Below are 13730 nucleotides of genomic sequence, written 5' to 3' on the forward strand. Positions count from 1 at the left end.
ATATAAGTTAAATAACCAGAGAGATGATATTCAGCCTTGTTTTACTCCTTTGTCAATTTTGAACCAGTCTGTTGTTCCATGTTCAGTTCTCACTGTTGCCTCTTCACCTGCATACAGGGTTCTCAGGAGGCAGGTAAGTTGGTCTGGTATTCCCATTTCTCTAAGTGTTTTCCACGATAGGTTTGTTTTCTATATCTGTGACTCTAATTCTGTTTGTAAATAAGTTCATTTGTACCAAATTCTTAGATTTTGCCTTTAAGCGATATCATATGGTACTTGTCATTTCTGTTTGACTTATATCACTGACTATAAGAATCTCTGAGTTTATTCATGTTGCTGCAAATGATATTATTTCACTCATTTTTACTGCTGGGTAATACTCCATTGTATATATGTACCACTTCTTCTTTACCCATTGGTCTGTTGATAGATAAGTTGCTTCCATGTCTTGGCTATTGTAAACAGTACTTCTGTGAACCCTGGGGTGCATATATCTTTTTGAATAATGGTTTTCTCTGGATATATGCCCTGGAACGTTATTGCTGGGTCATGTTGCTTTAATAATTCTGTATATAGTTTTTTAAGGAACCTCTGTATTCTTCTTCGTCATGGTTGTAACCATTTATATTCCCACCAATAGTGTAGGAGCATTCCCTTTTCTCTGCACCCTTTCTAGTCTTTATTTTTTGTAGATGTTTTGATGATGGCCATTCTGACCTTGCTGTTGTTCAGTCATGTCCAACTCTTTGTGACCCATTGGACTGCAGCATACCAGGCTTCCCTGTACTTCACTGTCTCCTGGAGAGAGAGAGAGATTGCTCAAACTCATGTCCATTGAGTCAGTATGCCATCCAACCATCTCATCTTGTGTTGCCCCCTTCTCTTCCTGCCCTCAGTCTTTCCCAGCATCAGGGTATTTTCCAGTGAGTCGGCTGTTCACATCAGGTGGCCAAAGTACTCGAGCATCCGCATCAGTCCTTCCAGGGAATAATGAAGGTTGATTTCCTTTAGGGTTGACTCGTTTGATCTCCTTGCTGTCCAAGGGACTTTGAAGAGTGTTCTCCAGTACCATAGTTTGAAAGCATCAATTCTTTGGCCCTCAGCCTTCTTTATGGTCTAAATCTCACATCTGTACATGACTGCTGGAAAAACCATAGCTTTGACCAGATGTACCTTTGTCGGCAAAGTGACATCTGTGCTTTTTAATACAGTGTCTAGGTATCATAGCTTTTTTTCCAAGGAGCAGGCATCTTTTAATTCATGACTGCAGTCAACATCCACAATGATTTTGGAGCCCACGAAAATAAAATCTGCCATTGTTTCAGTTTTTTCTCCTATCTGTTTGCCATGAAGTGATGGGACTGGATGCCATGTTCTTCATTTCTTTTGGTGTTGAGTTTTAAGCCAGTTTTTCACATTCCTCTTTCACCTTCATCAAGAGGCTCTTTATTTCATTCCTCCTTGCTTTCTACCATTAGGGTGGTGTCATCTGCATATCTGAGGTTATTGATATCTCTCCCGGCAGTGTTGATTCCAACTTGTGCTTCATCCAGCCCGGCATTTCACATGACGTACTCCGCATATAAGTTAAATAAAGAGGGTGACAATATGTAGCCTTGATGTACTCCTTTCTCAATTTTAAACTAGTCTGTTGTTCCATGTCCAGTTCTCACTGTTGCTTCATGACCTACATATAGGTTTCTCAGGAGGCAGGTAAGGTGGTCTGGCATTTCTGTCTCTTTTAGAATTTTCCACTATTTGTTGTGATCCACACAAAGGGTTTACTATAGTCAGTGAAGCAGAAGTAGATGTTTTTCTGGAATTCCCTTTCTTTTTCTTTAATGGATATTGGAAATGTGGTCTCTGGTTTTTCTGCCTTTTCTAAATCCAGCTTGTACATCTGCAATTTCTTGGTTCACATTACTGTTGAAGCCTAGCTTGAAGGATTTTGAGCATTACCTTTTAGCATGTGAAATGAGTATAATTGTGTGGTAGTTTGAACATACTTTGGCATTGCCCTTCTTTGAGATTGGAATGAAAACTGACCTTTTCCAGTCCTGGGACCTCTGCTGAATTTCCCAAATTTGTTGGTATATTGAATGCAGCACTTTAACAGCATCATCTTTTAGGATTTTAAATAGTTCGTCTGGAATTCGATCATCTCCACTAGCTTTGTTTGTAGTAATGCTTCCTGAGACCCTTCCTAAAAGAGTGTTGTAAATAGCATATGTATATATGGGTCTTATTTTTTTATCCATCCAGCCAATTTATGTCTTTTGGTTTGAGCATTTAATCCTTTTACATTTAAGGTAATTATCAATATGTATGCTGTTAATGCCATTTTGTTAGTTGTTAGCTGGATGTATTCCTAAAGTTTTTTTTTCCCTTTCCTCTTTTGTTCTTTTCTCTTGTGATTTGATGTCTATCTTTACTGTTGTATTTGGATTACTTTTCCTTTTTTGTGTCTGTATCATTTGTAGATTTTGTGTGTATGTGTGTGGTTCCCCTGAGGTTTTGATATAGTAGTCTACATATGCACAAGATTGTTTTAAGTTACTGGTCTCTTAATTTCCAATATTCTTCATTTGTACTCTCCTCTTTTCTCGATTGCTGGTTTGATATTAGATTTGTGTATGAATAATTTCCTACTTTTACTTTGTTTGCGTAATAGTGAGCTTTCTCATTTTGTAATTTTCCTGATTCTTGTTGTGGCCCTTTATCTTCTGCCTAAAGAAGTTCCTTTAAGATTTGTTGTAAGGCTGGTTTGGTGGTACTGAATTCTCTTAGCTTATGCTTGTCTGTAAAACTTTTGATTTCTCCATTGAATTTGAATGAAAGCCTTGCTGGATAGAGTGTTCTTGGCTGCAGGTGTCTCCCTTTTATCACTTTAAGTATATTGTGCCATCCCTTCTGGCCTCCAGAGTTTCTGCTGAAAAATCAGCTGATAACTCTGTGGGAGTTTCCTTTTATGTTATTTGTTGCTTTTTGTTTTTAATATTTTTTTGTTTGCTTTTAATTTTTGTCTGTTTTATTAATATGTGTTGAACGGGTTTATGGTTCTCCTTGGGTTTATGTCGTATGGGATTCTAATGTGCTTTCTGAACTTGGTTTATTATTTTCTCATGTTAGGAGACTTCTCAGCTGTAGTCTGTTCATATATTCTCAGTCCCTTTCTCTCTCTCCTCCTTCGGGACCCTAAAAAGGGAATGTTGGTATATTTAATATTATCCCAGAAGTTTCTGAGACTGTCCTCATTTCTTTTAGTTTTTTCTTTATTCTGTTCCATGGCTGTGATTTCTATCATTCTGTCTTTCCACTCACTTCTTCTGACTCAGTTATTCTGCTATTGATTTTTTCTAGTGTATTTTTCATTCCAGTTATTGTATTGTTTTCATCTCTGTTTGTTCTTTAAATCTTCTAGCTCTTTGTTAAACATCTTTTGTATTTTAATGATCTATGCCTCCATTCTTTTTCTGAGATTTTGAATCATGCTTTCTATCGTTACTCTAAATTCTTATTCCCTGGTGGCTCAGACAGTAAAGTATCTGCCTACAATGAGAGAGACTTGGGTTTGATCCCTGGGTTGGAAAGATCCCCTGGAGAAGGAAATGACAACCCACTCCAGTATTCTTGCCTGGAGAATTCCATGGACAGAGGAGCCTGACAGGCTACACTCTGTGGTGTTGCAAAGAGTCAGACAAGGTTGAGCAACTCACACTTTAACATCTTTAAATTCTTCTACAGGTTGGTTGCCTATCTCCACTTCATTTAGTTGCTCTTGTTGGTTTTTATCCTGTTCTCTGCCTGGAATGAGTTTATTTTCATGTCTTAAGGGTTGAGGTTGAAGGCTGAGGGCTGTCTGGTTCATACTTGCCCTCCTCTTGGTGACTTTCCCTTGTTCCTCACATGCTACCCTTCAGACTGGGCAGGAGGGAACAGCTCCTGAGTGGTCATCTGTAGTGAGTATTCACTTGAGCTGCCTTCTGCTTTGTCCACAGTGAGGACAGCCTCTCTTAAATTCTAGGCAAACCCTGCTAGTCTGCAGCTCTGGGAGGAAAGTCTGTGACTTAGCTCCAAAGCCAAATAAGAGCAACACTGGGTTGTTTGTCGGTATTTTTATATTCTTAACCCTTAACAGGACTTCCCAGCTGGCACTAATGGTACAGAATCTGCCTGCCGATGCAGGAGACACAAGAGATGCAGGTTCCATATCCTGGAGTAGGAAATGGCAACCTGCTGTATAGTATTCTTGCCTGGAAAATTCCATGGAGAGAGGAGCCTGGCAGGCTGCAGTCCATTGGGTTGCAAAGAGTCAGACATGATTGAGCACACGCACAAGACCCTTAGCATCTCAGAGGTAGTTGTGGTGATGTACATAAGACAGCTTAAACATCCTGTATATATACGGAGAACATCTATAATATGTAAAAGACAAGTAACCCAATAGAAAAACAGGAATAAAATCACAGCAAGCAAGTCAGAGCTAGAGGAAACCCTTGAGATCATTGTATCTGAACTGCATATTGCACAGATAGGCCTGGAGGGCCCAAATACGGGGAGAACTTGGTCGGAGTCATCCACTGAGTCAAGGCCGCATGGTCCCAGGGCCTGGACTGGGGCTCTGTCCCTGCTGCCCTGTAGCTCACAGAATTGCTCTGAGCGACTTTGGGTGGGCCTTCCGCGCCCATCCCTGGGCCTCGAGGCAGTTGGGCTGGGCTGAGCTGCCTGTGCTCGGGCTGTAGGTACCGATGCTGAGGACGCGGGGGACGACCTGCTGCTGTCATACGTGAAGGAGTTCTGGTGGTTCCCCCACATGTGGAGCCACATGCAGCCCCACCTTTTCCACAACCAGTCCGTGCTGGCTGAGCAGATGGCCCTGAACAAGAAGTTCGCTGTCGTGAGTAAGATTCCCTGCAGGGCAGAGTCGGGTGGGCTCGGGGCTGGACTGGGGGTCAGAACTGCTGGCCTCCCGCTGCTTTTGCAGTTCCATGTGACAGCTTTTTATTAACATCTTTATTGCCACTGTCTCATTGAAGCCTCACTGATACCCAAGAACCCGGTATCTCAATAGCGTCATTTCAGACAAGAAACGGAAGCTCAGGGAAGCCACCCCAGCTTATAAGAGGTCTAACCAGGACTTAAACCCAGGACTGTTGGCTTCCGGAGCCCAAGCTCTTGTCTTGAGGCTAGACTAGGAGCCCTGGACAGCTGGAAGAGGTGCCCAGCAAGGAAAGAATGAGGCCTGGTGCCGATGCCTCCTGAGCCACCAGCCAGTCATAGAGACCACGAAGGCAGAGTGGTGCCCATCCTTGCTCCTCACTCCTGGTGCAGAAGGAAGTGAACGCTGGGCTGAGAGTGGGAGTCCCAGCTCGGCCGGTGCTTTCCTCCAAGAGTCTGGGCCCCGAGCCTCAGCTTCTCCATCTGCACCTGGAGGTCTTGGACCTGTTGCCCTGCCGTCCTAGTCTCTGATTTCTCTCCCCTGCCCTACAAAGGGGAAGTAAGGCCCAGAGGAGCAGGAGCCCTGAGCTCACCCTGCCCTGGCCCTCCTCTCCCCAGGAGCACGGCATTCCCACAGACATGGGATACGCGGTGGCACCCCACCACTCGGGCGTGTATCCCGTGCATGTGCAGCTCTACGAGGCTTGGAAGCAGGTGTGGAACATCCGCGTGACCAGCACGGAGGAGTACCCCCACCTGAAGCCAGCCCGCTACCGTCGCGGTTTCATCCACAACGGCATCATGGTGAGTGCGGCCTGGAGCCTGAGAGGCAGGACTCTGAGGACCTGGTTAGGGGTTTCTGCTGTCCCCTCTGTCACCTGAGGCTCCCTATCACAGGGAGGGAGGATGCCTGTCTGCCTCTTTAGTGAGCGACTCTTATGCTTTTGTGACAGGATCAGGTGGATGAACATTTTTTTAAGAGGCCTCTAGTGAGGCCCTGGGACAGGCCTCTGTCTCATCCATTTGTTGGCTTACGTAAAATGTGTCTGTCCCTTTTTTATACACTGGGAATACTGAAATGCACAAAGTCAACAGAAGTCCCCACCTTTGTAGACCTGACATTCTAGTGACAGGAGACAGTGCATTCATAACTGTGTAAAGTACATAATGGTCAGATGGTATAAGTGCTGTGGAGAAAAATCAAAGAGGGGAAGGAGATAGGGTGTGCTCAGAAGAGGAGAGGGCTTCCCAGGTGGCGCTCGGGGTAAAGAACCTACCTGCCAGTGCAGGGAGACGTAAGAGGCACAGCTTTGATCCCTGGGTCAGAAAGATCCCTGGAAGAGGGCCTGGCAAGCCAGTCCAGTATTCTTGTCTGGATAATCCCATGGACAGAGGAGCCTGGCGGGCTATGGTCCATAAGAATTGCCAAGTTGGACATGACTGAAGCGACTTAGCATGCATGCAGGAAGAGAAGAAGCTTAAACAAGATGGTTAGGGAGAGCCTTTCTGGGGATGGAGCCATGCTGCTACACGAGGCAGAGCATGCATGGCAGGGAAAGCAAGTGCAAAGGCCCTGAGGCAGGCTTGTGCCAGGTGGCTTTGGGGACCAACTAACAGGCGACTATGGCTCGAAGGGACAAGTTGGGACGTGGCAGGAGATGAAGTCAGAAGGGTGATTGGTGGACCAGGTCATGTAGGGCAACATAACACCCCTGGTTGGACTTTAGCTTTTAGTCCGTGTTGGGAGGGTTTTGAATGGAGTGCTCTGGTGACCTGACTCCTATATTAAAAGGATTTCCATCATTCTGGCTGCTAGAGGATAAAGTGGGGAGCCGGTGGAGGCTGCTCCAGTCTTCCGGTTGAGGTACAGTGGCTTGGCCCAGGGTGCGGTGCTAGAATGTGATTACATTCTGGGCTCATTTAGTAGTTAGAGCATACAGAAACTGCTGATGAGTTGGATATAGCATGTGAAAGAGAAGAAGATTACTCTGTTTTTGACCTCAGCCACTGGAGTGGTTGGACAGTTCTCATCAGTCCAGATGGGCAGCTGTGGGAAGGCCAGAGTCACACCTCCATCCATCTGTCCACTGACCTCCTTTTAGGCATTCCTACTGACTCTGGGGATGAGGTGGTGACAGAGAGGGTGAGTTCTCTACTCTCGTGGATCACATAAGAAACAGCTGAACCAGTGCACAGCCGAGAATGCCATGAGGCAAGTGCTAAAGCCAGGAGAGGAGTCACAGAGCGTGCCTGGGGGCGCTGCTCTAGAGAGGGACGGGCCCTTGCGGGCACACAGGCCGGGCTGCCGGAAAGATTCCCCCTTGCCAGTCCCTAATACCTGGGAGTCTGCTCATTTTTACAGAGAAGCATGAAAAGAGTTTACATACGTAAACTGGCAAGGCCGGGTGGGCTCACTTGGAGGACTGTCACAGGCTGCAGACCTTCTTTGGTGGGGAAGACCCCCAAGGGTGGGGGCTGTGTGGTCACACAGAAGGCTGCCTCTCTGAGGAGACACCCGGCCTGCCACCATCCGCACCTGGAGGAGCCATAACCCCTCTCCCGCCCCATCCCCAGGTCCTCCCGCGGCAGACCTGTGGCCTCTTCACACACACCATCTTCTACAACGAGTACCCGGGTGGCTCCAGTGAGCTGGACAAGATCATCAATGGGGGCGAGCTCTTCCTCACCGTGCTCCTGAACCCTGTGAGTGCTCCACAGCCCGTGGCTGGCGGTGAGGAGGGGCTGCTGGACCGCCATCCCTGGGGGAGGGTAGGAGCAGGTGTGCAGCTGGGAGTTAGAAAACCCTCATTCCAGCTCTGGCCCTGTCCCCACTTGCTGTGTGACCTTGGTAGAGAATCTGAGAAGTCTTTGTTTCCTTTTATCATCTTGCACTTCTGTACAATAGAGTTGGCATTTTTGTCCATGTTATTATTTCCAATCCTTGTGTGTGTATAAATATATGAATATTGCATATTAACATACATAATAAACTGAATATGTTAAATGATATATCATTATATATTTTTATACATTTATATATATGTACTAATATATATAATTTAAAAGGCACTTGCTATAGATGTAGAGTGCATTTTAAACTTTTCATCTCTTTTCCTGGGCCTCTCTTTCTTTATCTGTAAAATGGAAATAATCATCTGTGCTTTGATAATATTAGATAGATATCAAGTGGTGGTGTTATCAGCTTTGGGGGGTAACTGTGTATTCCTTACATTTCATGTACCCCCTCACCTTCCTGCCAAGAGTACAAAAGAGCACCCACGTGTCTGCACAGGAGGTCAGCTTCCCTTTCGGGGCTGCTGTGTTTGTTTGGTGTCAGTCAGACTGGATTCACCGGGTGCACCTAGTCCACGGTCACGTGGCGAGTTTACCAATAGCCCTGGTGAACCGTGGACTGGTCATCGAGCGGCACTATAAGCTTAAGCAAGGCCAGCGGGTCAGAAGTGGGGGTGAAGGTAGTGGAGGAGCCTCCGAGGCTGACAGCCCCTGCCTCCCATCTTCCCTCCCTGGAGCAGATCAGCATCTTCATGACACACCTGTCCAACTACGGGAATGATCGCCTGGGCCTGTATACCTTCAAGCACCTGGCGCGCTTCCTGCACTCTTGGACCAACCTCCGGCTGCAGACACTGCCCCCGGTGCAGCTGGCCCAGAAGTACTTCCAGATCTTCTCCGAGGAGAAGGACCCGCTCTGGCAGGTGAGTGGGGCGGGTGGCCTGGGTACCTCATTGCGGGGAGGGAAGGCCCACCACCTACAAGTCTGCATTGCAGGCACAGGCTCAGGGACTCGGTCCTCAAGCCCTCATACTCTCTCAAGTGTAAACTCAGGTGTACACTTGCTCACCAGTGTGGGCGCTGTCACTTGTTCTTGTGCACATGAAACCTCCCATGCAGAACCTATGTGAATGCACACTCACACACAGCCTGTGAAAAACAGCAACATAGAACTGTAGGTGAACATGGTGTGAGTGTGGAAAGCAGCTGCTGGCCTGCCTGGACTGTCTGTTACATCCCTTCTCACTCCAGCAGGCTCTGAGCCTGGGAAAGGGGACCAGTCAGAGAGCTTAAGGGACAGTTCTTCAGGAAGTCTGCTTTTTCAGTTCAGTTCAGTTGCTCAGTCATGTCCCACTCTTTGCAACCTCATGGACTGTGGCACGCCAGGCTTCCCTGTCCTTTGCTGTCTCCTGGAGTTTGCTCAAACTCATGTCCATTGAGTCAATGGATGATGCCTTCCAATCATCTCATCCTCTGTCACCCCCTTCTCCTCCTGCCCTCAATCTTTCCCAGCATCAGGGTCTTTTCCAATGAATCTGCTCTTTGCATCAGGTGGCCAAAGTATTTGAACTTCAGCATCAGTCTTTCCAATGAATATTCAGGGTGATTTCCTTTAGGATTGACTGGTTTGATCTTCTTGCAGTCCAAAGGACTCTCAAGAGTCTTTTCCAGCACCACAGTTCGAAAGCATCAATTCTTGAGTCCTCAGCCTTCTTTATGATCCAGCTGTCACATTCATTCATGACTAGTGGATAAACCTTAGCTTTGACTGTATGGACCTTTGTTGGCAAAGTGATGTCTCTGTCATTTAATACACTGTTAGGTTTGTCATGACTTTCTCCCAAGGAGCAAGTGTCTTTCAATTTCATGGCTGCAGTCACCATCCACAGTGATTTTAGAGCTCAAGAAAATAAAGTCTGTTACTATTTCCATTTTTTCCCTATCTATTTGCCATGAAGTGATGGGACTGGATGCCTTGATCATAATTCTTTGAATGTTGAGTTTTAAGTCAGCTTTTTCACTCTTCTCTTTTGCCTTCATCAAGAGGCTTTTTCGTGCCTCTTTGCTTTCTGCCATTAAGGTGGTGTCATCTGCATATCCCAGCAATCTTGATTCCAGCTTGTACTTCATCCAGCCCAGCATTTTGCGTGATATACTCTGCGTGTAAGTTAAATAAGCAGGGTGACAAAATACAGCCTTGACGTACTTCTTTCCCAATTTTGAACCAGTCCATTGTTTCATGTCCAGTTCTAACTGTTGCTTCTTGACCTGCATACAGGTTTCTCAGGAGGCAGGTTAGGTGGTCTGATATTTCCACAGTTTGTTGTGATCCACACAGTCAAAGGCTTTAGTGTAGTCAATAAAGCAGTAGTAGATGTTTTTCTGGTTTTTCCTTTTCTTTTTCTATGATCAACAAATGTTGGTAATATGATGTCTTGGTTCCTCTCCTTTTTCTAAATCCAGCTTGTACTTCTGGAAGTTCTCGATTCATGTACTGTTGAAGCCTAGCTTGAAGGAATTTGAGCATTGCATTGCTAGCATGTGCAATGAATGCAATTGTGCGGGAGTTAGAACATTCTTTGGCATTGCGCTTCTTTGAGATTGGAATGGAAACCAACCTTTTCCAGTCCTGTGGCCCCTGCTGAGTTTTCTAAATTTGCTGGCATTTTGAGTGCAGGATTTTAACAGCATCATCTTTTAGGATTTGAAATAGCTCAGCTGGAATTCCATGACCTCTACTAGCTTTGTTCATAGTAATGCTTCCTGAGGCCCACTTGACTTCACACTCCAGGATGTCTGACTCTACATGAGTGATCACACCATTGTGGTTATTGGGTCATTAAGACCTTATTTGTACAGTTCTGTGTATTCTTGCCACCTCTCCTTAATCTCTTCTGCTTCTGTTAGATCCATACCATTTCTGTCTTTTATTGTGACCATCTTTGCATTAAATGGTTCCCTTAGTATCTCTGATTTTCTTGAAGAGATCTCTAGTCTTTCCCATTCTGTTGCTTTCCTCTATTCCTTTGCATTGTTCACTTAAGGCTTTCTTATCTCTCCTTGCTATTCTTTGAAACTCTGCATTCAGGTGGGTGTATCTTTCCTTTTCTCCTTTCCCTTCTCTTCTTTTCTCAGCTATTTATAAGTCATTCTCAGACAACCATTTTGCCTTTTTGCATTTCTTTTTCTTGGGGATGGTTTTGATCAGTGTCTCCTGTGCAGTGTTATGAACCTCTGTCCATAGTTTGTCAGGCACTCTGTCAGATCTAATCATTTGAATCTATTTGTCATTTCCACTGTATAATCATAAGGGATTTGATCTAGGTTGTATCTGAATGGCCTAGTGCTTTTCCCTACCTCTTCAACTTAAATCTGAATTTGGCAATAAGGAGTTCATGATCTGAGCCACAGTCAGCTCCTGGTCTTGTTTTTGCTGCCTGTATAGAGCATCTCCATTTTTGGCTGCAAAGAAGATAATCAATCTGATTTTGATATTGCCTTTCTGGTGATGTCCATGTGTAGAGTTGTCTCTTGTGTTGTTGGAAGAGAGTGTTGGCTATGACCAGTGTGTTGTCTTGGCAAAACTGTTAGCCTTTGCCCTGCTTCATTTTGTACTCCAAGGCCAAACTTGCCTGTTACTTAAGGTGTCTCTTGACTTCCTACTTTTGCATTCCACTTCCCAGTGATGAAAAGGACATCTCTTTTTGGTGTTCTAAAAGATCTTATAGGTCTTCATAGAACTGTTCAAGTTGATCTTCTTCAGCATTAGTGGTTGGGGCATAGACTTGGATTGCTGTGATTCTGAATGGTTTGCCTTGGAAACGAACCAAGACCTTTCTGTTGTTTTTGAGATTGCACCCAAGTACTGCATTTTGGGCTCTTTCTTTGGCTATGAGGCTACTCCATTTCTTCTAAGAGATTCTTGCCCACAGTAGTAGATGTAATAGTCATCTGAATTAAATTCACCCATTCCTATCATTTCAGTTCACTGACTAAGATGTTGATGTTCACTCTTGCCGTCTCCTACTTGACCATGTGCAGTTTACCTTGATGCATGTACCTAATGTTCCAGGTTCCTGTGCAGTATTGTTCTTTACTGCATCATTCTTTAATTTTACCACCAGACACTTCCGCAACTGAGCATCATTTCCACACTGGCTGTTTGCACCAGTGGGGACTGTCAAAAACTAGGAGCAGAAGCTTGAATTGATGGTCTCACAGTTCAGACCAGGAGTCCACAACCTAGCTTTTAAGTCAGTATGGCCTGTGGTCTATTTTTGTAAATTTTTATTGGCACATGGCCATACTTACTCTTGTACATGCTGTCTGTGACTACTTTCAAGCTCCAGTAGCAGAGTTGAGTGGTTGTGACAGACCGGATAGTACCCAAGCCTAAAATATGTAATAAACATTTCAAAAGACTTACTATACTTCATAAAGTTTTCTGACCTCTTGCTGAACTTTTAAAGTCAACAATAGGAGCCTGTGAGCTCCTGTTATGCGCCAAGTGCTGGGGTGAGCATTTTTTAAGGCTTTGCCTGGGAGCAGGAGACTGACCAGAAATGGATGCTGCCTCCCAGTAGCTCAGTGTCCTGAGGTGGGCATGTGACAAGGACACGTGTAGTTACACTTGTCACTCAGGGCTGTCAGAGCCACACATCCATGTGCAGTGGGAGTCTGGAATCCGTTCACTGAGGCCATTCTTCTGCCCCGCCCTGATATCTCTTCCACTGTCATTTTAGGATCCTTGCGAAGACAAACGCCATAAGGACATCTGGTCCAAGGAGAAGACGTGTGACCGCTTCCCAAAGCTCCTCATCGTTGGCCCCCAGAAAACAGGCAGGTCTCTCCACTCTTGACCGGCTTCCCTTACTGTCTTGACAGCTTCCCCTGCTGTCCCAGCCACAGAATTCTGGAGACCGTCGTGCCCTGGTTCCACTCCCCAGTAATCTACACCCTCTTTCCCAGGACGTGGGACTGAAGCTGGGGTGACCATGAGTTGCCCATCAGTGTGGAGGTGGGAAGGGTAGAGGTTGGGCATTGAATTCTCCTATTGTGAACCACAGCCTCAGGGAGCTCTCTTGGTGTCCTCCTGGGGGCTTCTGAGTCCAAGCAGAGAGCCTAGATCAGATGCTGTGCAAGACTGAGCCAGTGCCTGGCAGAACTGGATCAGGGCAAAGAGGACTGACAAGTCAGTCATGTCTGCAGTGGTGACACGCACACTGTATGGTATGGATGGCTATTCCCATGTTACAGACAAATTGCTCAAAGCTCGCAGAACTTGTCACTTTCTTTAACACATTAGTTAGGAGATGGCATATCCAGGTCTGGGACTCTGGTCTCTGTGCCCCCGAAATATATACTCTGAACCACCGAACCCTGTAGTCTCTTCTCTTCTGAAAGCTCTCATTAGAGCATGTTAACTGTAGATCCGTGTAGGAAAGGAATGGACCCTCTGAAGGGAGGGGGTCAGCCCTGTACTGTCGAATGGGGAGGGAGTATCAGTGAAGGAAGGGCACTCGAACAGGAGGCATCTGGGCCAGATGTCTTAGCCCTTCAGGAATTTCACACCAGCAGACTGGCGAGTCTGGAACTCCCTTGTCCTTGAGTTCCTCCCAAGTGCCAGCGAGGACCCGAGGCCCAGGCCCTGAAGGGGCCAGCAGAAACCATCTTCTTCGGGTTTTTGAGGGGACAGTAATCAAGTGGATGTGAATGCCAGGGTACAGTGCTGAGAAGGATTCTGAGGTCAAGTCTTTGTGATGAAGAATGTTGTGATAGGCTAGTGATGTCTGCAGTGGATTCAAGAGTTGGGGTGCCCATCTGCAAACTCTCTATTTGCCTGTCCTGAGTTTCGTATATTTCCCTCATGGTAGAGATGAAGAAACTAAACCCAGAGAAGAGAAGGGACTTTTCCAGTGTCTCCCAGTGAGTAACGGAGATCCAGGACCAGAACTCAGGATTTCAGACTCTGTCTTTTCGCTGGGGCCTGGGCCCAGGTC

The 13730-nt window shown here is 45.9% G+C and overlaps 1 protein-coding gene across 3 annotated transcripts in view; it reads left to right on the forward strand.

Moving 5' to 3' along the window:
* Positions 1-13730, forward strand: part of NDST1 (N-deacetylase and N-sulfotransferase 1) — an 88752-nt gene that overhangs the window by 58557 nt on the left and 16465 nt on the right. For all 3 annotated transcript variants that reach the window (XM_065918918.1, XM_065918916.1, XM_065918917.1), the window contains 5 exons: positions 4743-4897; positions 5557-5742; positions 7513-7641; positions 8472-8654; positions 12474-12570. In XM_065918918.1, coding sequence (XP_065774990.1) covers positions 4743-4897; positions 5557-5742; positions 7513-7641; positions 8472-8654; positions 12474-12570 — 750 coding nt within the window. The remainder of the gene's footprint in view (positions 1-4742; positions 4898-5556; positions 5743-7512; positions 7642-8471; positions 8655-12473; positions 12571-13730) is intronic.

This window comes from Muntiacus reevesi, chromosome 1, assembly GCF_963930625.1.
Source record: "Muntiacus reevesi chromosome 1, mMunRee1.1, whole genome shotgun sequence".
Taxonomy (NCBI): Eukaryota; Metazoa; Chordata; class Mammalia; order Artiodactyla; family Cervidae; genus Muntiacus; species Muntiacus reevesi.